The 24,974-nt window shown below is 37.6% G+C and overlaps 1 protein-coding gene across 1 annotated transcript; it reads left to right on the forward strand.

The window, feature by feature from the left end:
• The first annotated feature begins 250 nt into the window (after positions 1-250).
• LOC139941561 (uncharacterized) lies at positions 251-24,859 on the forward strand. Its single transcript, XM_071938119.1, has 13 exons — positions 251-551; positions 6,024-6,210; positions 9,799-9,975; positions 11,732-11,958; positions 12,415-12,568; positions 13,578-13,692; positions 15,306-15,374; positions 16,110-16,246; positions 16,899-16,986; positions 17,594-17,758; positions 18,583-18,759; positions 19,941-20,234; positions 20,687-24,859. The coding sequence occupies exons 1-13, from the start codon at positions 251-253 to the stop codon at positions 20,813-20,815; spliced, it is 2,220 nt and encodes a 739-aa protein (XP_071794220.1). The 3' UTR covers positions 20,816-24,859.
• The last annotated feature ends 115 nt before the right edge of the window (positions 24,860-24,974 follow it).

Consider the following 24,974-nt stretch of genomic DNA (forward strand, 5'->3'; position numbering starts at 1 on the left):
CGCATCAAGTTTATCCACTGATACCATTGGGCCATAGCTCTATGCATAGGCGCGTATCTTTACCCGCCCACGGCCCCCCAACACAAAACCCAACCACTAAAGTAACATAGCGCCCTCATTGTTCAACACGGTTGAACGCGAATATCATGAAGTCGGGAGTCTGGACGAAAGACTAACAACCAACTACTTAGCGCATAAGGTATGCCACACACAGTCAATTTCAGGCTTGGTTCAGTCACCTATTGAAAAGATGAAGCGTGAGAAGTACTTCGTGGTTCTGCTGCTTTTTATCATCCCACAGATTCTAGTGTTTATAAATCTAATCCAGGTGAAAGATGATGGAATTGATCAGCAGATATTCGGGGAATCTAAGCAATCGACAGTGTTTCAAGATGAATTTGAGGAATCGGAGGTTGTGATGTTCCAGAAGAGGTTCATCCATGAAGAGGACGCAAGTAGGAGGAGTCGGAAGCGAAGTGTTGTTGGGGGTTTGTTTGGCATCGAGATGAGGAGCAACACCAGAGCAGTCGTAAACCCAAGGAATCGAAAAGGTGAAATTACTTTGTACTTCATTTCTTTTCCATACAATTAATAATGATTAAACCCGATATTTGGTAGGTTGTTATGAAAGCCGTTATTTTCCCAAGTTGGTTTTTCTACTCCCAACTAAGTTATACACGATTGCATTGTTGCATCCTCAAATTGGGTCATATCAGCATTGTCAAAAGAATTCAATGAAGTGATGTGAAAGTCATCAGTTTTGCTAGTTATTATCAAATACATGGCCTTGCCTTTTTAGATTGATGTGACATGTCATATGAAGTATGGCACTAATATAATTGCCAACTATCCTTATCATGCTCAAAGAGAGTTATCAGGTATGCAAGTATTGCCTTAATTGTACCTTATCTTGATTCAAAGTGAGTAGTTAATCCAGTCAAAGAATAGTACCCAAGTATTGTCTTTACTGTACCTTGTCTTGATTCAAAGAACGTTATTTCAAAAGCCTATAGTTATCAGGTATGCAAGTATTGCCTTCTTGTACTTTATCTTGACTCAAAGAGACTAGTTATAATTACCAAGTCATTGTTATCAAGTATGCAAGTTTTGCTGATATTATACCTTATCTTGATTCAAAGAGAGTAGTTTTGTATGTAATAGTTACTGGATGTGTCATTACTGACATTGTTGAACCTATTCCTGATTGAAGAGTTCCAGTCACCAGGTATATGGCAGTATTGCTGATACACATACCTTATCTTGATTCAAAGAGAGTAGTTTTTTAGCATCGCCTAAGATTAAATAGCATTATTCACGTTGTAGCTTTTATCTTGAGGCTACATTTACTTGGTTGCCAGTCACACAAATACGAAAAAGTTTTTTGAAAGAGATGTTCACTTTTCGTGCCTTGTCAGTCTCTGGGTTAATTCAGGTGGTAATAATTGCTCTAGTTTGCTCAGTTATGGATGAAAAGTCAGTGTAAACATCACCTTAATGAATGGACACGCATAGACTGCTGTTTAGAATGTTTAATCATTGAACAATATTCAGGTGTCTGGTTAGAGCATTACATTATTGGATCAAGGACCCAAGTCATGTAGAAAACTTGTGTTTTTATTCAGATGTTTGAGTTTCCAGTCCACAAGTTATTTCTTGTGAAGTTTTCGTTTGTGTAGTGGGCGTTCATGTTGAGAAGTGTTTCCCTTCTCCCAATAACAAATTGAGGTTTTATGATATTGGTCTCTGTTTTGCTTTGAGGGATGTGTCCTGGTGGGGTGTTTTTTTGGGGGTTTTTTTTTTGGGGGGGGGGGGGTAAATTATGGGATAACAAATCAGGAAAAAATATTGTAATTTAACAAAGAATCAGCTACCGGTTTGAGTAATATCCTAGGTTTGCCTATGATAAATTATTAACAAACTAACAGATTCTACAATCCTATTTAGTCCTAAAGCTACAAATTGCACATAGGTCAGTCTTTAAATTGTTTATCTTAACCTGTGGTGGACTTAATGTGGTGTTTCTATGACCTTCAAATTAAATTGGCGATATGATCCCACAAAATAGTTTAATGGAGAACTTGTTTACATTACAAACACAAAATAAAGGCTGGCTCTCTTCAAAGACTTAAATGTTTCTAATACAGTATTAAACACTAGCTAGGCCTTTAACTTAAAATTTTTTAGTGTAAAGGAAAGACTGAAATTGCTTGATTAGTATTATGAATTCTGGCAAAACTGAAGAAGCAAAAAGTTTAGTCTATTCCTCAAGGTAGAGCGCTGTTGACCCTTGCGTTAAATTACAATGCTGCACTTGAACTAGACACTAGCTAATGTTTATTTTCATATTTACAAATCAAGTTCAAGTTCATCAGTTAAGGTTTATACTCGAGTGTTTACCAGCCTAATATAGACTTACTGTGCAATGAAATTGTGTAACAAAGTGTTCTTGGGCTTGGTAAGTTTCCTAAAATGACAAAATGTTTTAATAAATTTGACCACAGTTAGAGAAGAATGGTTAAATCAAACACACTTTGAATCAGAAGAGGACTCAAAACTTTACCTTCATTCTCACTTTCTATAATTCTGTATTTTATACCTCACTACATTTGGAAAACAAATTCAAATTTGTTCCATCTAAACAAACTTAGTTAATTGAGAAAGCACCTGTTGTACCAAAGTAGGATATAAAACTACCTCCAAATGCTACCCCTCTATAAAACACCCCAGTAAAAATGCCCAATAAAAAGCAGTTCCCCTCATTATCTTTATACAATAATTGTAATGATGGAATCAGTTCTTTTCCCCACTGTTTGGATCTCCATAACGCAACCAGTATCTCTGACCAAGCTGGGGCAGTCAAACATTGCCCCTTTCAGAAAACCATGACTTAGTCTATTTCTAAAAGGTAGCAACAAAGGAGTAACCCAAAGTATAGAATAAAATTGGACAGAGTCCTTGGTACCATAAAGATCAATGGCCCGGGTTGCAAGAAAAGTGTCCAACAAAAGTCCTAGTTTAAATAGTCCTACGGGAAGATTAAATCCAAACTCTATCAAGTGGTATAATTGAAGAATAGCACCTCACGCCATGAAGACCTGAATGAGTGTTAAGTGCTTGTTATGTCCACAGGATAACGAGCAGAAGAAACTCGTTATGAGTTTGGATTTGTTCTTGTTGTTGGTTTGGGAATGAATCCTACCTAGGGGTACACCTTGGGCAAGGATTGATGAGATCTAGCTTCCCTTGGTCTACTCATGAAAGACCTTCTATCTATGAAGATTAAATCACAGCAAGGCCCTTCAAGAGAAGCCTATTAAGTAGGTAAAGAAACCGTCTCAAGAATAAACTTCCGTCATTGTTTTGGACGACCAGCAAGGACTCCATGAACCAAGTACTCCTGGACCCTCAGACCATCTCAGACCATAGAGGATTGGATGTTTACTTTAGTACAAAACCAATAAAGCAGGATGAGGATGAGAAGAAGGAAACAGACATGGAGATGGGAAATGTAATCTTGTTGTGGGTTTTATGCAGTATCTTAGGCCTATGACCACTGTATCACTCACAGATCACTGAGGGATAGGAGTTGGAGTGGGGGGGGGGGGGGGTTGTGGAACACTAAGTCACTTCAAGAACTGTACTTGACATAACTATAACCTGATTTTTGTTTGACCTACTCCCAGAAACTGACAACTATGGACACTGGATTCTCATCTTTCTCTCTCACTAGTCGACGGAGGTCTGAATCATTTTGAGATTTGCCCATTCTTGTCTATCCCTCATTAAGTTGGGAAGATCAGCTGGAAGCACCTCGATGTCCCTGTGTATAGCCATGTAGGAAGAACTTTTGTCTTCAAATATTTCTCCTTCCATGTTTTGGTGACCAGGTGATAAGCTAGAGAGAGACAGGGTCTTTGATGTTTCAGTGAGTGTCCTGCTAGGGGTCTTTGCTCTATTCTCAGACAATGCTGTTGCATTTTAGTGGATGAATTGGTTCATCCTCATACAGTTCCGTATGTTAAAGCATTGAAGCATTTTGGCAGATGTTTTATGTAGCTCCCATCCAGTTTTGCCTGATTCTAATATGAATTCCAAATAATATTTTGTCACGATCCAACGATTGATATTAACCACCTGGTACATTCCAAAGCGCTTGCTCTTATGTGACTCAATCTCATTATACCCTGCTGTTAACAGCATTTCAATCTAAATTCCATCTCCAAATACTCGGAGCGTTCAGTTCAATGAACTTTCAGCAATTAAAGTCAGAGTTGTGTTTCTACAAAAGCCTTTTAAGACCTTAAGACTTTTCAAAAGATCTGTTTAAGTGTACAAACTGGATTATTCAAAGCCAAAATAATATGCCCAAGTACATGATGCAGTGGTCACCGTGGTCAAGTGGTTAGACTGCAGGACTTGCAATCACAAGGTTGTGGGTTCGAATCCCCCGGTTAACCCCTGATTTCACATTGACCATAGAATAAATATCGTTTAGTTACTGAATCACAATTTCTTGATTTGTGCAATTCATAATCATAGACGTTAAACCAGTGTTTGTATGAGAGAGATTGGCTGTGGCTAGCTTGGGGTTTAGATCCCCTTTTGGGAGTTTTTCTGAGTTCCCTTGAAATAAAGATCATCTTAAAATAAACAAACATGATCTTGAAAAATACAATTACTTACACTCGCTGTAGGGAAACATTGCTGTTTGATTGTGGCGTTCTGACTTGCATGTAATGAATTAAGCTTGGCATTCATGTTAACCTTGTTCCTTTAATCAAATCCTGTGGACTTAGAGTGTTTCTCTGGCAATAATATCCTGATGATTGTGTTACAGCTAGACATGAAGTCTATCTCTCACAGGAATGACATGGTATTTCATTCCTGTTGGACCTGTGTATAGATGATTCATTAGCTTAAAGGCACTGGACACTATTGGTAATTACTCAAAATAATTGTTAGCATAGAAACTTACTTGGTAACGAGCAATGGAGAGCTGTTGATAGTATAAAACATTGTGAGAAACGGCTCCCTGTGAAGTAATGTAGTTTTTGAGAAAGGTAATTTCTCACTTGAATAACAAAAGGGTTCAGGACTGAAGCCTTTTATTACAGCGCACAAAGTAATGCAACAAGGGTGTTTTGTGTTTCAGTATGCTCTTATAACTTTGATGACCAACTGAGCCTGACTTTTAACAGATTTGTATTTTCATGCGTATGTGTTGACAATACTGGTTTGTGGCAATTACCAAAGGTGACCACCGCTGTACAATGAAAAAGGTGACTACAGAACAAAATGTGCAAGTACAGTTACCCTCCCAAGTTTCCTTGCTGTCATATGAAGCTCATTTAAGGTGAACGATTACACTCATTGGCTCAGTGGAAGGGGCGGGAGGGGGTTGATGCATGCATAGACTGATAGATTTTACAATCAACATGTTTTCACACTCACCGAGACAGTTTCGGAGACGGGGCTTTTCCGCTTATAGCATCTGAGACTAAAGAAATACCCATCTCTCTTCAAAGACTCAATTCACAACAACTTGAAGACTTCTAGAGATACAGTTGACATTTTAGTGAATTTTCTCTCTTTTAACTTGGAAAAAAAAAAGAACCAACTAAAAATGAAAGTTATTTGTGACTATTGCTACAGCTAGGGGTGGATTACCGCACTTACCGGCCATTTTGTCAAGTAATTTATTTGGACCCCTACCTTAAATTAGGCATTGTATGTAGAAGCAATAACATTAACCAACAAACTCCTTTGGTCAATTAATAGGTCTAATGTGATTTTTTTCCAAGTACGGAATTCTGGGTTTAACATAATCACTCTGTCAAGTAATGTTCTTTTTCATCAAATAAAAGTGAAGTTAGGTTGGCTTGGGTAAAGTTTTGGTGAAGTTTAAACTGACCAAAGTTTTATTCAGAAACACTCATTAAAGTATTGAGAAAGATATTGAGGCTTATTTCTTGCTCTGCATTTGGTTGACTGTTTAATCATTTATATTTTACATTTTATTTCAGTTGAATCCATGTGGGCTTCAAGGCTGAAGAATATGACGCATTCTCTGTTCTTAGATGAGATGGGACCACCCAGTGACAGTGTATGCCAGTTGCCTAATCTAACGGCTCCTAGTCCGATGTGTAGAGATGGTATAGGATGGGAGTGTAATATGGTTCCTTCATTCTCTACATATAACTCTTCAACAAGGTAAGTTTCATTCCAATAAAGGCAGTGGACACTATTGGTAATTACTCAAAATAATTATCAGCATAAAACCTCACTTTGTAACAAGTAACGGGGAGAGGTTGATAGTATAAAACATTGTGAGAAACGGCTCCCTCTGAAGTGCCATAGTTTTCGAGAAAGAAGTAAATTTCTGAGAATTTGATTTCGAGACCTCAGATTTAGAACTTGAGGTCTCGAAATCAACCATCTGAACGCACACAACTTTGTGTGTTAAGGGTGTTTTCTTCTTTCATTATTATCTAGCAACTTCGATGACCAATTGAGCTCAAATGTTCACAGGTTTGTTATTTTTTGCATATGTTGAGATACACCAACTGTGAAGGCTAGTCTTTGACAATTACCAATAGTGTCCACTGCCTTTAAAGGGAAGGTAAAACAGGAGACTTTTGAGACACTGGCAGCAGCAGTCGTAAACAGTCCTTTTTGCGAACTTGAAGCTCAGAATGTTTACTGGACTGGGATTGTATCAATATGCAATTGAGATAGCATCTAAACTGATGTATCAAACACTTATAAGAGAAGATTGATCTCTTCTGTTTTATGGATAATAACCAGCAGGATTAAAAGATATTTCTGAGACTCAAACTCAACATTTGAACATCAGTGTCTTGAAACAAGACCACTGGACTTGTCTTGTCTTCTGACTGGCCCAACACTGACAAAACACTGGCCTCTGGCCAGTGCGTCACAGTGGTAAATTTGAGCCCTGTCAATGTACAGCCATACAGGCCTACTAAGATTGTGACGACAGTCCCCTTTAACCAGCCTTCCAGTTTGTAGACACTCTTTTGAGTCGTTTTCTTTGTGGCTGATTTGCTGCTAGAGGTGTTTTTATGGATCCATCAAGGCACTGAAGGTGTGATAGAAATCTTTACATACTGTTGTAAGGTCTGGCGAACCAAAAAGGAGCCGTCCCTACCACCCCTACACTACACACTCAAGTGTGTTCACAAGGGCCCTTATAATACAAACTACAGTGAATGGTTTATGCACTTTGAATGATTGTGATTGGCAGTCTCTGGTCTCTGTAGGGGGGGGGGGGCTTTTGTCCAAATGTTGAAAGTGGGTTCTCATTCAGAGACCTTAAGGAAGTGGATTGAACCCAGAGGCTGCTCATAATGGAATGAAGTAGGGGAACGTTTTGGGGTGACATCCGAGTGACATCCGATCAAAGGTTCTGAAGTTTCAAAAGTGTTCTGTTTCCGTTTCGGGAAACTGCTTCCATTTCTCTAAGGCTCTAAACAAGCAATTAACATAAATCACAACTACAGAAAGCAGATATATGTTGATATTAGTTGTTTTGAGTCTCCCTCCAAGCTAGTGTGCTGATGATATAACTGTATGGTGTTCTGGCTGGTTACCTTTTGTTTTGCTAAGCAAAATAGGCTTGTGCTAAGCATTTTTTGTGCTTACAGGCTTTACGAAATTCGGCTCTGTGGAGTTAGCCACAAAAAACAAACCCATTACTAGCTAAACCATTGCACACACTTACCTAAACACAATTGTTTTTATCAGAGCAAAAGTAAACGGTCTTTATTAAAAACAAAAATGATAAAAAAGTGCATAAATTCTCAAGGATAATATGATAAAAAGTGACAAGGTTTGATGCTCAAACTTAAGCATCTTGCCTGTGGGTGCAGTTCATAATGTTAGACAAACACAAGGGTCCCATGGGCTTGTTATAATTTTTAAGCCACACTTCATAATTAAATCCATGTTTACAAAAACACTGTTTTAAAAACGCCCCACGTTTTTCAGACCTTGAGTTGAAGTGTCGAGGGTTTTAGCTTCAAGCGCAGTTCCCATGAAATGCCCCTATGTGCAAAACACATCTGTCTACCGATGGACACCTAATGTATGAAATTGAAAGACTAAGCCGATGTCACATTTGTACCTAGTCCTTGTTTATTTCAATCCAGCTGTGTGCCTGGTGTGTCTATTCATTCAATCAGCATGGCCATACACAGCCAGACGTCAAACTTAGTTTTTATAACTCCAACTCACAGCAAGAGACTTTATCAATGGGTGTTCTACACATACTACAGCGAGACCAAAACAAATTACATCGCTGAGTTGGTTTAGCAAGGGAACTTGCACTCTTTTCCAGGTCATGTGTGACATGTTCATCAATCCGAGCCATCTGGGCCCAATTTCATAAAGCTGTTTAGCAGAAAATACTGCTTGACACATTCCTTTGCTAAGCCAAAATTGAGTGGGGCACCAGTCAAAAAAATAATGCAATTTTGGCTGGTAATTTGTTTCTGTTAAGCAACATATTTGCTTAGCAAGTTTTTGTGCTTACAGGCTTTAAGACGTTTAGCCAAGGATATGGAGTGTCTTTTAACAGGCAGTTTATTGATGAAATGTTTCTTGTGATAATCAGTGGTTTGAAGTGCCTCCTCATTGGCCATTTCCTTTAAGGGTCTGAGACTCTAAATTATCTTTGTATTTCAGGCTTCTTACGAGTGATTACAGCCTTCAAGTCATATTATAGAAATAGAGACTTGTTGTACACTAGGGTCCAAGACCAGACAGGTTTGAATCTCAGGGGGGGGGGGGGGGGGTTGCTCCATGGGGAAATAGAGCTAACTAACGCTAAAATAAACTCAACATACATTATGAAAGATTTCTTGCACCTGGAAGAAATGTCACTAAAACTTGTAGGAAGCATTCATGGACATTTTTGTTTTCAAATCTTAAGCAGTTACACTTTCACTTTAAAGGCACTGGACTCTATTGGTTATACTCAAAATAATTTTTAGCATCAAAATGACTTGTTAGCTATCGATGGAGAGTTGTTAATAGTATAAACATTGTGAAAAACTGCTCCATCTGAAGTAACGTAGTTTTTGAGATGGAGGTAATTTCTCACTCAAATAATAAAAGACCTCAGCTGAAGCCTTTTATTATGCATTTGAAAGCACACAAAGTAATGCAACAAGGGAGTTCGCTCCTTCAAGTAAATTATTCTCTTGCAAATTCAATGACAAATTGAGCCCAAATTTTCACAGGTTTGTTACTTATGCAATGTTGGATACACCGAGTGAGAATACTGGTCTTTGACAATTACCAAAGGTGTCCAGTACCTTTAAATGGTTTTTATTTATGTAAAGTTTCTAGCTAAAGTGTACCTGGCGTGTTGAACTTGTGCAAACCCAAGTTCCTTATTTTAATATATCCTGTTATTCCAGCTGCTTTCTTCGTCGTTTTCCCTCTCACACTTGGTGCATTTTTTCCTCAAATCTCTCTGCATGTACTTATTTTTAAGGTCAAACATAATTGCAGTATATGTACACAGTTATAAGGGATAAGTTAGGGCCAAAGCTCTTTCACATGTGTAACATGCTGTTGTTAATTATCTGAATAGCTCTGACATTTCAAATGAATTTAGGAAACATATTTAGGAAACATGAGGGCTGGTGTGAGTTGAATTTGACTGGTACAAATTGTATATATTGAGTGATAATTGAAATAATTGCAATTTGTATAAATTTGTTGAGCGTCATTTGTCTTCAGGTTCATGTTTACCTTTTTTTTATTTTTTTTTAGGAATATCAGTGTTAACTGCAAGGGCCGTTTCCGCGTCAACCAAATCGATCGCTTAGAGTCAGAGTACACTATTACCAGAGGTAGCTACAGAAGACCTGCAGTATGGAAATACTACGAAGGACCTACAGAGATCCCAATGGAAACAGAATATGCTGATATTGTTTGCAAAAACAAAAAGTAAGTTTAAGAGTTAAAGGTTTAAAAGGGATCGTATCACTCTTACAATAGACTCCTTGCATGCTACAGGAACGCTGAGGTCACATGCACGTTTTAACGCACAACTATTGTCCAATCATTTGCCTCCTTTGACCCAAGTGAGGGCACTTTTTGACCCCAGTCATCTAGCATAACATGCAAGGTGTCTATTGCAATAAACCCCTTGGTTAGAAGCAGTTGATAGTATCAAGCATTTTTGAGAAACATTTCAATTAGAAGTAATGTGGTTAAGTAAAAAGGTGAGTTTTTATGCTCCAAAATTTCAATGAGAAGCACTACCGCCTGGCGCTTCTCAGAGTGTCTTATCTGGAGTTATCCTCCAGATTTTCGGCGACATCTAAAAAATGCAACCACTTTTCGAAATAAAATATTCGGATGTTAGTTTTATTGTAGACATCTAGAATCAAATGGTTCCAAAAACAAAAGGTATCCCTTGCCTTTAACAGAGGAAGTTTTGAGACCGGTTGGAAATAGTTCATAATATCAGCATTACTTCCTGCCATGGTGAAGTCACAACCACAAGGAAACTTCTGTTCTACATGAAGTCATTCATGCAAGGTTTCCGTGCCTGGAGAGTTCAGCTGGTAGCTACGGTTGCAAGTTGAATGTGTTGAAAGAGTAACACACCATATGTTATACCATACCTGTCATCTTGGGACCTAAGATTGGATTAAGCAACTAGTTACATTCATTTTAAAGCGGATTTTGTGCTTCGTGAAATGTTCTCATCATATTATTTACAAATATATTTGATAATATTTCATTTGTCTGTTCTTGAATTTTATTCATTGGGGAGGTCTGGGCACATAGCGTTTAGACGGACAATCAAACAAAGAAACGTGGACCCAATTTCGTAGGGCTGCTTTTAACAAGATTGGTTGACAGCGCTTTTTGCTAAGCAAAAATTAAACAGCTTACCAGTCACAGGTTGTACGTGTGGAATGGTAGTTTGGCTGTTGCCTTAATCTGGTAAGCAAAATGAGTTATGCTCAGCTACTTATAAGAAGCTGTATGAAATTGGGCCCTAGCCTCTCCAACTGTTCCATATGCTAATATCATCTCCTTCATTTTTTTAAAACGTTTGAAAATCAAATATTTTAATAGATTTACTGCATGGTGGAATTTGTTAAAGCCCAATTATATCTGAGTCTCCTTGACTATGGATGTACCATGAATCCTTCCCATACTCCATCACAGCGATATTGGATTGATGGTTGAATCATGGTGGCATTGTTGATCCGGTCGACCCAGTTCACAGGCCTTTATTTTTAGGCAAAATTCAGATGCGTTCCACAACAGTTGCCACAGCAGTTGCAATGCGCTGACAGATAACAAGATTGGACTGGGTGAAAATAAGACACTTTGAAAGTTGTTTTGAAGATGGTCGAAGTATTGGGGGGGGGGGGGTGGGAATGCTGTGCGCATAGATAATGTTGTTAGCTTAGGCTGCTTGATTTTGACAGTTTTTTGATAAAAATAACTTGGACATGATTAAGACAACAGTGAAAATTGTTTTGAAGAAGGTCTTGGCATGGGGGGGGGGGGTGGAGGGATTGAAGATAATTTTGCCAGCTGTTTATAAGACTGCTTTACTATGACAGTTTTGTAAGTAACTTGAAGCGAAAAAAAATTGTTTGTTATTAACATGATCAATATTTTGACTAGGTGCTGTTATGCTATAAATATTGACTTGAAAAACTTGTACTCTCTCTATCAGGTCAAGAAACCTTCACAACTACCACACCCAGTTCTTATCAAAGCCGGCCACCGATCAAGAACAAGAACAGCGTCTCCAAGAGGTCAAGAGCCAAGAGCCAGTCTGGGAACCACTCTCGATTCTCACTATTGCTTTGGATTCTACATCAAGGGCACAGGCTCATCGAAGTTGTGGCCTTCCTAAAACCATGGAAGTACTCAAGCGGTTGTACAATGGTTATTTTGAAGGTATGGTAAAGGTGTTTCCTCTAGCTTACAAAAATACACAATCAGCCCATGGCCCCTGTTGCCCCTGGTCTTGGCCTCGGTGCCCCTTCAAAAATGGTTCCCATAGATTTTCCTATGGAAGAGCTCTTTGCAAAATGAAAATGGCCCTGTCCTCTCAAAGATGAAATACCAGGCCTGAACAATTAATTACAAACCACATGAACATTAACCACAACAACAAAACACTATCTGTTTACGGTGGAACTATAGTGCCAGTTCCCTCATGATGGAAAATGTCATAAGATTTTTTTCTTTTTTTTTTAACGGTTCCTTGACAATCTCTTAATTTCATTCTTGCCAGATTATTACTACCTCCTATTTTTGGGACTGTGGGTTCAATAGGCCTACATCCAGTTTTGCACTAAAAATGGTATATAATGTGTGATAAATTTTTGACCCAATTCTGTCATGTTTCAGACAACTCGAACCCAGGCCATGATTCTCTCTCGCATCAATCGTTTTTCTTCAATCGGTTCAACTCCATCAGCAGTTCTACAGCATTAAACCTCACACCACTATTCTCTGGAGAACTCTATGAAGGACTGGACTTAGAGAAAGTGACTAAGGGAATGTGAGTACTATGCATAATTGTTTAATTTACTTGATATATGTTTAAAAACATTATAAATACAGAAGTTCAAAATAAAGGAGCTATTAAAGCCATTGGACACTTTCGGTACAGAAATTTGTTTAGAACTTCACAGATTTACAAATAACTTACAGGGTTTACAGAAGGTAATGGTGAAAGACTTCTCTTTGAAATATTATTCCATGAAATGCTTTACTTTTTGAGAAAACATTAAAACAATATCAATTCTCGATATCAAGAATTACGTATTTATTTTTAACACATGTCATGACACGGCGAAACGTGCGGAAACAAGGGTGGGTTTTCCCGTTATTTTCTCCCAACTCCGATAACCGATTGAGCCTAAATTTTCACAGGTTTGGTATTTTATATAGAAGTGTGGGCCTTGGACAATACTGTTTACCGAAAGTGTCCAATGGCTTTAACTGGGTGATTCACATCCCGCCTTGATAAACATGAGGTGGCAGAACTACCAGCTTATCAATAGCCACTTACCCCACTGCTCAAACCTCCAATGCAAATCCCACCCTTGTAATTTTCATGACATGTAGAAGTTTTTCAATGGTTCTATCACACAGCAGAACATCTACATTTTATTGGCTGGTAGTATTTATTTCTTTTAGCATTCTTGTTGATATTGGAAGTCTCAGAATAAACAAATGAAAGGAAACAATCCTTCAGTCGTTTCCTTGTATTCAAATAACCTATAAAGAAACTGATAGCAATCTCAGGGTCTTCATCATCATTCCGCATAGACTAGAGTTCATGGCCGCCTCATCCTGAGATTTTAATGAAGACAGATTCCTGGAGTTGCTGCCATCACCTGTTCCCTTTCAATCGCCGCTATTCTCAGCTCTTGCCCACTTCTACCACTCCACTTTGCCACATTGTCTATAATCCAGCGCAGCTAAGGGGCGACCTCTGCCTAACCATCTATAACTACGTTGTCTTACAGTTAATTAAACATAGAATGTCATGGTTTGATTTGTAGATATGCTAAAGATGTGAAAGAGTGGATATGGAAGTATGCGTCAGATCGTGGTTATATAACCAGCTATGGAATTGATAATAACAGTGGAATGATGGGCACCAGAACTCATTGTAAGGTAATTAAGATTAGTGAGTACTTTCATACTTAGCATAAATATCAAAGCTAAGCCAAACTTGCTGCTTTAAGAAGCTTTCATATGAACACAATTTAGCTTTAACTTATATTCATGTGAAGCTTGTAGCAGCATCTAGAATAGTGAACAAAATGCCCCGTAAATAGCAAAGGGAAAGTAGAACTAGCAGTTGCAAACTGCTTACCCACCAAAAGGACCTGGTATAAGTACAAACAAAATAGTTAATGGCCTGATATTTCGACCCTAGCAGAGTCTTTCTCCTATAGATAAAGATAACACTAGTAAAAACTGCCACCTTCATCAAACTCATGCAAACTGCTTTAATGACTGTCAGTACGTGGCTGTTCAAAAATAAGACCAATTCGTTAGCTTTCCTGTCTGAACACGAATGCTGCCAACAAAAAACACTCATCTTTTTTAGAGTGTATCTTAACAACAACTTAGAATGGCTCACAAATCATGCAGTCCAATGCTCATGGATTAAGTTGTCAAAGAAAATAAGTTGCCATTTTGATGACCTTGGAGTGTTTTTCTGTCCCAGATTTTTGTCCCAGATTTTTGCCCAGATTTCTGGTTTGGATTAAGAGATAGTTAGAGGTCATTTGGAATACTCTCCACGAACCCCTGACAAAACAACAGTCCGATGTTTTGTCTTCTTCACTCTAAATCCCATTGTTGTCCTAGAGATTAGAGACTTTTGTATCCAAACATCATAATCCTTAAAGCAAAAGGCCTTATCCTGAGATTTAAAGTGATCCGCCTTTTGATGCATAGACATGGTGGATTTAGGGTGAAAGTCTTAGTGGTTGGGAGTGTATAGACTCAGCCACTCAAGGTTGAAATCAAATCAGTTGATACAGAACACGTTCTGATTGCAAATATTGCTGTAACCCCCCTCCCCCATTTTAGTTTGATTTGATACAGATTTCTGTTGGAGTAATATGCCCTTACCTGGCTGCAATAATTAACAGCACTAGACACTAATTGCACTGGGAGAGCTGCTGACAGTATAAAACTTTGTGAGAGACGGCTCCCTCTGAAATAACGTTGTTTTTGAGAAGGAAGTAAGTTCTCACTCAAATTTTTGACTTGAATTATGAGGTCTCGAATTCAAGCATCTGAAAGTGGGACAAGGATTTTTTTCTTACTATTCTTTTGCAACTTCGATGACCAATTCAGTCCAATTCAGTTGCACAAATTTGCGTGCTTTCAGATGGCTTTAAGGCCTGAAGTCTTTTATTATTTAAGTGAGAAATTACCTCTTTCTCTAAAACTACGTTACTTCAGAGGGAGTTGTTTCTCACAATATTTTATGCTCTCCATCAACAGCTCTCCATTACTCGTTACCAAGTAAGTATTCAATTATGTAGAAGAGTTACAAACAGTGTCCAGTGCCTTTAAAAGAATTTGAAGCTGAGCAGAATACCGCAGCTCACCCAGACTCTTCAAAGCTCTTCCCTTCTTTATCCCAGTATAGAATATCTCCATGGGAGACTGTCTAGCTTGATAGCTAGCTAGCTTGTTTGGGTCTTCATCTATTGAAGTCAAGATTTGACAATCCATTGTTATGATTCTTCTTTGATCTTTTCTTAAAGGATTGTCACTACAGACCTCCAGTTCTTGCTCATGTTGAGCATGGATGGCAAAAACGAGAGAATGAGGAGGTATGTAAGGTGGAAACACAACTAAAGAAGTGTCACATAATTTGTTTTACCCTTACACCCATGGTATCAGGGACTGTATACTCAGTACTTTGCCAAGTCCTGTGAAAAAAATCCCAGGCAAATCACTCTTACATCTATTTAAGAAATGCCTGTCTAAGGTTTGAAATTGCACTACATATCATATAACCATATAATGCTGTCTTAGGTTTGTATGTTTATATTTTTTTATCAGTGTTGGGATCAGGTTGTCTTAGTGGTTTCTTTCCCTGCCTTTCAACTCTGTGGATCCCTGTTCGAATCCCACCTCGTGCCAGAGCCTTGTGTGTGGATTGGGTTTTCAGTAGTAATGGTATCATGCTCTTTTCAATATTAACAATTTGCTTCGGTTTTGGGCAATCTCCAGTTTTCTGTTGTTAATAACTGTATCATTTTAATTGTGTTACACTCATGTGTGAAGCCTGAATTAAAAAACTAAACAAATTATCAATAAAATGTCTAATGCTGTTTGTGTTAAGACAAAGTGAGGTCAATGCAAGATGATTGAATGCAAACAAAGTTAGTGGCCTAACATTTCAACCCTAGTAGAGTCTTTCTTGAAGGCTAAATGACAACAACCCAAGATGATTGTGAGCATTGATCCATTTTGTGACTTCACTTTAAACCCATCTTGTCACTGTATCGAGGGAGCAATATATTACATCCAAATGAAGTATATTTGTGTATATTTTGCTGTAGGTGAAACCCAATATCCTGTCCGGTTTGTGTGATGGAAACCACATGTTACATGAATATATTCTCAACTACACCAGAGATTTCCTGAGACACCCCCATCAGGCTAAATGGGCCGCTCTGGACTTAAACGCAGCTCACAGGTTGGGACTCTATTTCAGGATAACTCATTTTGTAACTGGGGGCCATTTTTCATCAGCATACTCTGTTTTTATAAGTGTTATGGCAATTAATTTGCAATAATTACAGTCCCCCCACCCCCTCTCTATCTCTTCTGCACCATGCATTATACAGGGCAGTCAGGTTGGTTCTACAGTGGTTTATGTCCCTGCCTTTTACCTCTGTAGACTCCGGTTCGATACCTGGATTTGAAGCCTGCGTGTGGATAGTGGGTTTTCCCAACATGGGTTTTTCTCTCACAACTTTTTGATAAAAAGTTGGTGTGATATTTCCATTAGGATACTTTGCCGATTTCATCAATCAGATTCAGATTCAGATTCAGAGTCTGGCAAAGATAGGAAACTTGTGCAAAATCAAAGTCAGTTTTATATTTATAAGCCCTAGGCCTAAAAAAGAAAACAGCCCGGATGAAACCATAGAACCATGAAAAATAACACCAGCTCCTTCCTAATCATTGTTTTTGTTCATAATTTCAAAGGGGAAATGTTTCAGACGTTTGAAGTGTTAATTCCTGTTTCATGCCATTACTTTATGTTACTACACAGGCGACCTAGTTGCCAATAACCCCTATGTTTGTATTTGATGTTTCTTCTTCTAACGTTGTTGTTCCTGTAGGAGGGAGACAGAATCAGGCAATCAAGTTGACACTGAACTGGCCTCCTTCCTGGAAGTAGTTTTACAAGAAAACAAGAACCTTGTAGTGGTAGGTTGATCTTTAGAGAGAGTAGATTAAAGGCACTGTACACTATTGGTAATTACTCAAAATAATTGTTAAAATAATTGTTGGCATAAAACCTGACGTGGTAGCCAGCAATGGAGAGTTGTTGATCGTATAAAACATTGCAAGAAATGTCTCCCTCTGAAGTATAGTGTAGGTTTAGAGAAAGGGGTAATTTCTCACTTGAATATTAAAAGACGTCGGGTCTGAAGCCTTTTTTAGCCATATGAATTATTAATAGATTTATAATAATAATTATTGTATTTTTACTCTTTGTATATATGCATCCGCAATTCGGCTTGTTGGCCGCCATGTTTGCATTTTTAATTAACCAATAATAATAATAATAATAATAATGAAAGCACACAAAGTGCAAACATTGTGTTTTTCCATTCATTATTCTCTTGCAACGCTATGAAATTGGACCCAAATAGCTTTCTTGGCAATTGTTCTAATTGTGAGAGGTAGGAAGTCAAACCCATTTCACCTCAAATTGTCACCTCATGTAACTTACAGAAAAATACCCGTATCTTAAGACATTAAGGTAACGAATAGCATATACTGCTTAATATAATGTCCTGTTATTTCTCAGTTTGTTTTAGGAGACCACGGTAAACCTCTACATAAAGATCCGTCACATCTTGCAAGTTACTACGAGACTTTGTTACCATTTTTATCTGTTGTCATGCCAACATGGTTGCTACAAGAACAACCTCAAGTTATGGCAAACCTTATAAGTAATCAACAACGATACCTTGTAAGTGAGTTTACTGATCAATTGTTATATATCCTAGCATCATCTTTATGACACTTCTCAGTTCTGAAATCTACTCTGTGGTAGTAGAGAAGTCTCTCAAATTCTGAAAAATTTACTACGAGGCAGTAACTTATATAGCAAGACAAGTTATCAAAACATAATATACCCAGCAAGTTGTTATCGAACAATGCAATTACCACTTTTATGGTCCAGTAATCCATCCTTTCATACTGAACATCTTTTTTCCTCACCACTTTACTCCTACTGATTCATAGCCACCAATTGTTTCTGAAACAGAAACTTTGATTGGCTGTTATTTTCCCACTTCTTTCTGGATCCTTCCCTAAATCCCTTTCCCCTCTCTTTTTCTATATGTAATTGTTTGTACTTGGTTTAGGCCTCTGAAGAAGGTCCGGTTCGGATCGAAAGCTAAGGCCATCTACCTTACTCATTACATGCATATACCCAGCGAGTTGATATACATGTATATACATGGTGTTACTGCAATCCAAATATACATAGATATCTCACTATGCAATGCCTAAAAACCCAATTATCATCTTGATGGTTGCAGACATCTTATTGGTGAAATAGTTCAAACAGACTCTACAAATGTTGAGCTGCTTTGAAGAAGCAGTAATAATTGGTGACAGATTTATGGTTAAATCACCAGTAATTGGTTGTGTAGCTCTTTAACAACTTTGAATATTTGAGCTTTGGTTGACAAGCTTGAGAAGAAGTAATAATTGATGACAGATAACCAGTTAAATCACTGATGACTGATTGTGAAACCCAATAACATCTTTCAATAAATATATTCCTAGGTACAAGCCGATCTACATTTAAGCATGAAGTCTCTCCTTCATTATCCCTACATGGAGAGAGTAGACGGCGTCGTTGCCTCTAAAGCTGTCAACATTTTCACCAAGGAAATTCCCAGCCACCGGTCATGTGAGCAAGCTAACATTCCTGCCTGGACCTGTGTGTGTGGCTTCATGCAGGTAAACATGACAATGCATCTGCGTCTTAATTCAACAAGGAAGCCTTTACTTACAGCTCTACTTCAGAGACTATTTTGGTTCGGCAGTGTTTGGAAGTTTTCAAAGAGTGAAAGAGTAAATGAGTTGACCGTGTTTGGAAGTTTTCAATGAGCCTTTGCTTACAACTCTACTACACAAACTATTTCTGATTTGACCGTGTTTGAAAGTTTTCAATGAGTGAAAGAGGAAGACGATGGTTTGACTGTGTTTGGAAGTTTTCAATGAGTAAAAGAGTAAATAGTTTGACCGTGTTTGGAAGTTTTCAATGAGTGAAAGAGGTGCTGGCTTGACGGTGTATGGAAGTTTTCAATGAATGAAAGAGTCCATTCATGAGGTTTACTGTGACGGGTGACAGCACTAATGATGTAGACTCAGGAGTCAATATGGTTATTTAATGAGAGAGTAGATGTTAAGAGTTTGGTATATTTAATGATGGGGGATTATACACTCTCATTAGGCAATTATTGAGTCACTTAGAGAGATCTCTACACAGTGGGATTGATGTCATTGTGTAAGGCAATCTGGAATCAGACTGGGTACCTTCAAGTCAAGCAGAGTCTGAATAACCAGCTTTCAGTACCAGCTGTTTGGGGTGTGTGGTTTGAACCTAAAATTCCCAGCTTCTTGAGGGTTGCAAATCTGTATTCGAAACAAGTGTTTCTCACCAAACAAAATGTATCTTGCTGATTTGTGTTGCCTTAATAGTCACAAATATTTCTCGAGTGATAATGCCCTCTCTTGAGAACATGTCTATTATGGGTCATGTACTATGTATGACCCATAATAATAACAATAATATTAATAATGTATAACTGATGAAACATACATGAGTACATATGATGAGTACTTAAAGAAGAACATCACTCCAAACAAATTTTGAATGAACTGTCAAAGGAGTAGTCAACCGCCAGTTCTTTTTACACATGGCGCTACCGCAAACCTCACCTAAGTATACTCCCACTTTGCTAAGTTTCAAATCCTACTTAAGAAATGTCTTTTTTTGTCTTAGAGTGGACCAATAAAAGATCCATGTTAATCCTTCATAATCTAAATCATTCATAAAGTACAGCATATTTTAAAACACCACATTATTAAAAAATAAATATTGCTTATAATTATCGTAACTCTCTTCTCCTACACAGAAACTACCCGAGTCTGACTGGACACCGAGACACACCAGTATGGTCCAATACACACTGGATTACATTAATAAGATGCATAGCCCAGAGATGCTTGCCTCTAAGACCACCAGTATAACCGAGGAGTCATCTTGCATTGATCTGCACTTCAGGAGAATCTTAAGTGTTGTTGTTAACGAGAACAAAGAAGAATCCTTACACTCAGCGAGACGTTTTGTTCATCATTTGTCATTTCAAACTATTGAAGAAGACACTGTGTGGTCTGTCATTATGGGTAATCAAATGGACATTAAACAGGTATGTAGCGCCAGCTCTTGCAAAACCTTTTAACAAAATTCATGATAATTCTTGATGCCTATTTGAGCTAAAAACAAAATGCTTTCCGATGCATTCATCTTCAGAGTTGGGATGCATAAAAAACACAAATGGTGAGCCAAGAAGACAATCGATGGTAACCAAACACAAACATGACAATAAATAGCACACTGACAGAGCACCAGTGCGATCTCGCATAACATGGGACGTCCCATTGTTGGGAATGCAATGTGCGTGATCGTGTGAATTTTTGTCATGATATTGCATGCAACCTTTGGAATAGCCAACTGGCGCCAAAACAATGGTTGTTGGTTTTCGGTTCTCGTGTCAAAAGGTCTCTACACGAGAGCATATAAAAAGTTATAAAATACAAATATTGATAAAGTATGTATTCATTTGTTAAAGTAAGCAAATTCCAACTTTGTCTTTAACAGGTGAAACAAATCACCCTGTATCAACCTTACGATGTCTGCTGGGACAGACGAGTTCCTCTACAATTCTGTGTTTGTATCAAGCCTTCACAACAAGCTCCAACAATATTACATCAACCGCCTGTCAGGTGAACCAAGCGACCAGAGAGCTAGAAAGAGTATAACATCAACTAGGCCAAAGATGGACTCAACCAGAGAGTTATAACACCAACCGGCCATCGGGTGGACTCGACAACCAGAGAGCTAGAAATGGTATTACATCAACCTCCAGTCAGTGAACAGCTAGAAACGGTTATTACACCAGCCGGCCATCCGGTGAACTGAACAACCATAGCTAGAAATTGTATTACATCCACTAGGCAAAAGGTGGACTCACAAGACAGCTATAAAGGGTATTACATGTACATCAACAAGCCGTAAGGAGAACCAAACAACAAGATGCTAGAAATGGTATTACATGTACACACTTGCAGCCAAGACTTAACCAGGTTAAAGCATCAAAACAAGATTACAATGCCATTGAGCCAGTAACTTTATTACAAAACTAACTAGGCCTAACCAGATTACAACACTTGCCAGTTCATTGAACCGGATTACAACACAAGCCAGGCCAGAACTGGATTACAACCACGTCATGACATGATAATAACACTTGTTAATTGATCAAGTGATTTCCTACACCAGTCAGTTAATGCCTGGATTGCAATGATTAAAAATGGGATAAATATCAACGTCAATTCAAAGAAAACCTTCTAAGATTCAGTCATGGTGGAGAAAGGAATGTGAACAATGAGTAAAGTTGCTCAGGTTTGATTTATGCTGCAACAATACTAAATACATTTATATAATTATGGAAGAAGAATTTTTCTTTAAGATGGAGCTTGGGAATACCATGCCAATATTTTGGTCAAAAATCACTTCTTTTCAAGAGTGAAACTAGAATGTTATCAAAGAAGTATTTTGTAGTTGCTTTTACACATTGCCTGTGCATTGGAAGTTCACCCATCAATGAATTTATGATTAAATGTTTATTTTGTGGCTATATTTGTTCAGATTTAAGAGGTATAGTGGCGCTGTCGGCACCAGGGTGCAAATTCACAATTTCCTGTTTTAGCGTGAAGGCCGGAAACATGAGTGGGGGAAGTGTGTTTATATTTGACATGTCCACCATCTCTATGGAGACCAAACAACTGCCTGTCAGAAAGTGCAAATATATTCCACATTAAAACAAACCGTGTGTGTTCAACACTCTTTCATCAGTCAATTTAACTTGATAATGATCATGAAGGGTTTATATTAAGCAATGACTGTTTTTGCATCTTATCTTTACAAAACTGTTTTTCTTTTAAATCTTAAAGTGTTTCAAAAACAAATCCTTAAATGAAACATGGATTGAATTAATATAGGCAATACAATTTTTTTTTTAAAGAAAGGCGTGTTAGTTATTTGCTCAAATTTTTCTGCTCATTAAAAAGATGATAAAAACTGTTTGTTAAAATTTAGCTGATGATTTTTTTTATATAAAACATGATGTCATCACAAATCATACATCATTAAAAATTACTGTTGAAATGAAGCAGACCTATATATGAAAAACAAATTATAAACATGGTATCACCACAATTATTTCTGACAAGCACACCCCCGAACAAAGATATTGACAAAATAGTGAGATTGCCAATATTGTACTAGACAGCTCCGGTGGTAAAGCACCAGTATGTAAATATGGAGGTCACAGGCTCAAGTCCCATGCCAGTCAATTATTGCATGTTTACCAAAGACTGAATTAAAATGTGAAATGAAAAACCAGCATATGAGTCTTTCAAACACCAGACAGAAAACTCAGGCCTGCAATTACACGAAGGGCGCGTAGGCCATGACCTATGTTGCCCTGGTCTTGTCCTTAGTGCCCTTTCAAAAGTGTCCCATAGGTTTTACGATTTTCCAATGGAAGTGCCCTTTGCAATATGAAAATGGCCTTGCCTTTTCAAAGATGAAACTCCATGCCTGGAAAACTAACAATATTATTGTAGTTTTTGATCTAGTGCAATTTTGATTCTTTAAGAAGCTTGGATGAGTTAATCTAAAACAGTCTAAAATGGATTTGTTTCCCAGTCACGCCTGAAATTATACTCAGGCCATGGCCCCCGTTGCGCTGGTCTTGGCCTTGGTGCCCCTTCAAAAGTTTCTGATTGACTTGACGATTTTCCAATGGAAGTGCCCTTTGCAAAATGAAAAGGCCTTGCCTTTTCAAGATGAAATTATGGGTCTGATGGCCTGCCAAGTTGTTCAATAATTCTAAGGGGGGGGGGGGGGGTAGTTGTGAGGATAAGGTTCCCTAGTTTGAATCATGGCACTTTATACAGGAGCCCAACCGGAGTATAATGGCAGTGAAATGTAAACAGCGAGTGGTACTATGACACTTATTGTGCCAATAAATCTCTTAAACTATCATCAACTTGGCCGGTTTGTTGACATTACAGAAATCACTGCAAAAAGGTCAACTGCAGGGTTGTATAAACTCCCAATGAAAACGGAATTCCAAACCAACATGGAGCTGCGAATCAACAAATAAAAACGCTGTATCATGGGCCAAGTGTGGATTACAACATTTATGGTCATGATGTTAATCCAATGAGCAATTTCAGACAAATTAATGTCATCTTTGATAAGTTATGGGATTTGATTTAGTTTATGTTCACATTCACATGCTGTCATAGTAGATCAAACAGCGGTACTAGTTAACAATGTGGACCCAAAAATTTTAAAAGGCTGATTTTTAAGTTCAGCAGGCTGGCTTTAAAAGTTTAATTCAGATAAAAGTCTGAAATTTCTCAACCCTGCATAATTGACTAAACTTTGATTATGAATCAAAATCCTCAGAAGTAGAATGTTTGTAAATTGTTGTTTCTTACAAATTGTCAAACAGACAAGTGAGGGATTCTGATTTGAGAAAATCAACTGCTGAAGTAAATTAATATATATATCAACTGATAAAATGATTTGTCTGTAGATTTTGTATTGTCTGATTTTTACTTATCAGTATCTACTTGCAAAAATCAAGGTTTTATTTATCAGTGAGTAAATCAAGATTTTATTTATCAGTGAGTAAACCAAGGTTTTATTTATCAGTGAGTAAATCAAGGTTTTATTTATCAGTGAGTAAATCAAGGTTTTATTTATCAGTGAGTAAATATAGAGGATGAGAGATGTGTTTTGATGAATTCAATTGAATTTTGCCAATTATTTTGTAAATCTGAAATCCTTTGCTCCTTGTACAAGTATGAATTGTATGCTGGAATTTATGTACATGTAAATGTTTCATTATTTAATCAGAATATCAAAATAGGAGTAGATCTCATAATTTAAAAGTAGTCCCAAATACCTTGCAGGGAATACTGTATGTAACAGCGCCTTGAGCGTCACTGAGTGACGGATATGAGCCCTATATAAGAAGCCACTATTACTATTATTATTATTACTATTATTATTAACGGTACTACAACGCCCAGGTATGTAAATTTTCAGCTATTTTTTCAGTTTTTCCTGTTGTGAAATTAAAACAAATCTGCATATTGCATGCCTGCAAGAAAACATCAGTTTATAAATCCCAAATTAATTTAACAAAATTGAAGTAAAATATTGTTAACCACACTTTTTTTTATTATGACTCTTCAATGTGTATTCCTGTGTTGCATTAGCATGTACATATCAGATAAAATGTACAGTATTTATTTACATTTATACAATATTAAAAAGATGACAATAGTATTCCTAATGCTTTGCTTGTCTTGGTGTTATCATTGCCTTTGCGTGGTCGAACCCAGTCATATTTATTATATTATGGTGCAATCTTGTCCTAAAATCCATGTTCACATTAATCCAACCAGCATCGTTTCTTACCACAAATCTCACCCAAGCCAGAACCCAACCTTATAGAAATATAAACTCATGTTATTATGAGTAGGATAAGAAAAACACGACTTTCACCAAGGCCCAAATTCATAGAGCTGCTTAAAGGAACACGTTGCCTTGGATCGGTCGAGTTGTTTATAAAAAGCGTTTGTAACCAATTGTTAACAAATGCATATGGTTAGAAAGATGTTGTAAAAGTAGAATACAATGATCCACACAAACATGTCTCGAAATTGCACGTTTTTCCTTTTACCTCGTCGACTAGCACAGTCGGCCATTTATGGGAGTCATTTATGGGCCGACCATGTTAGTTCGCACAGTAAAAGGAAAACCACGCAATTTCGAGGCAAATTTGTGTGGATCATTGTATTCTACT

This window comes from Asterias amurensis, chromosome 1 (genome assembly GCF_032118995.1).
Source record: "Asterias amurensis chromosome 1, ASM3211899v1".
Classification (NCBI taxonomy): domain Eukaryota; kingdom Metazoa; phylum Echinodermata; class Asteroidea; order Forcipulatida; family Asteriidae; genus Asterias; species Asterias amurensis.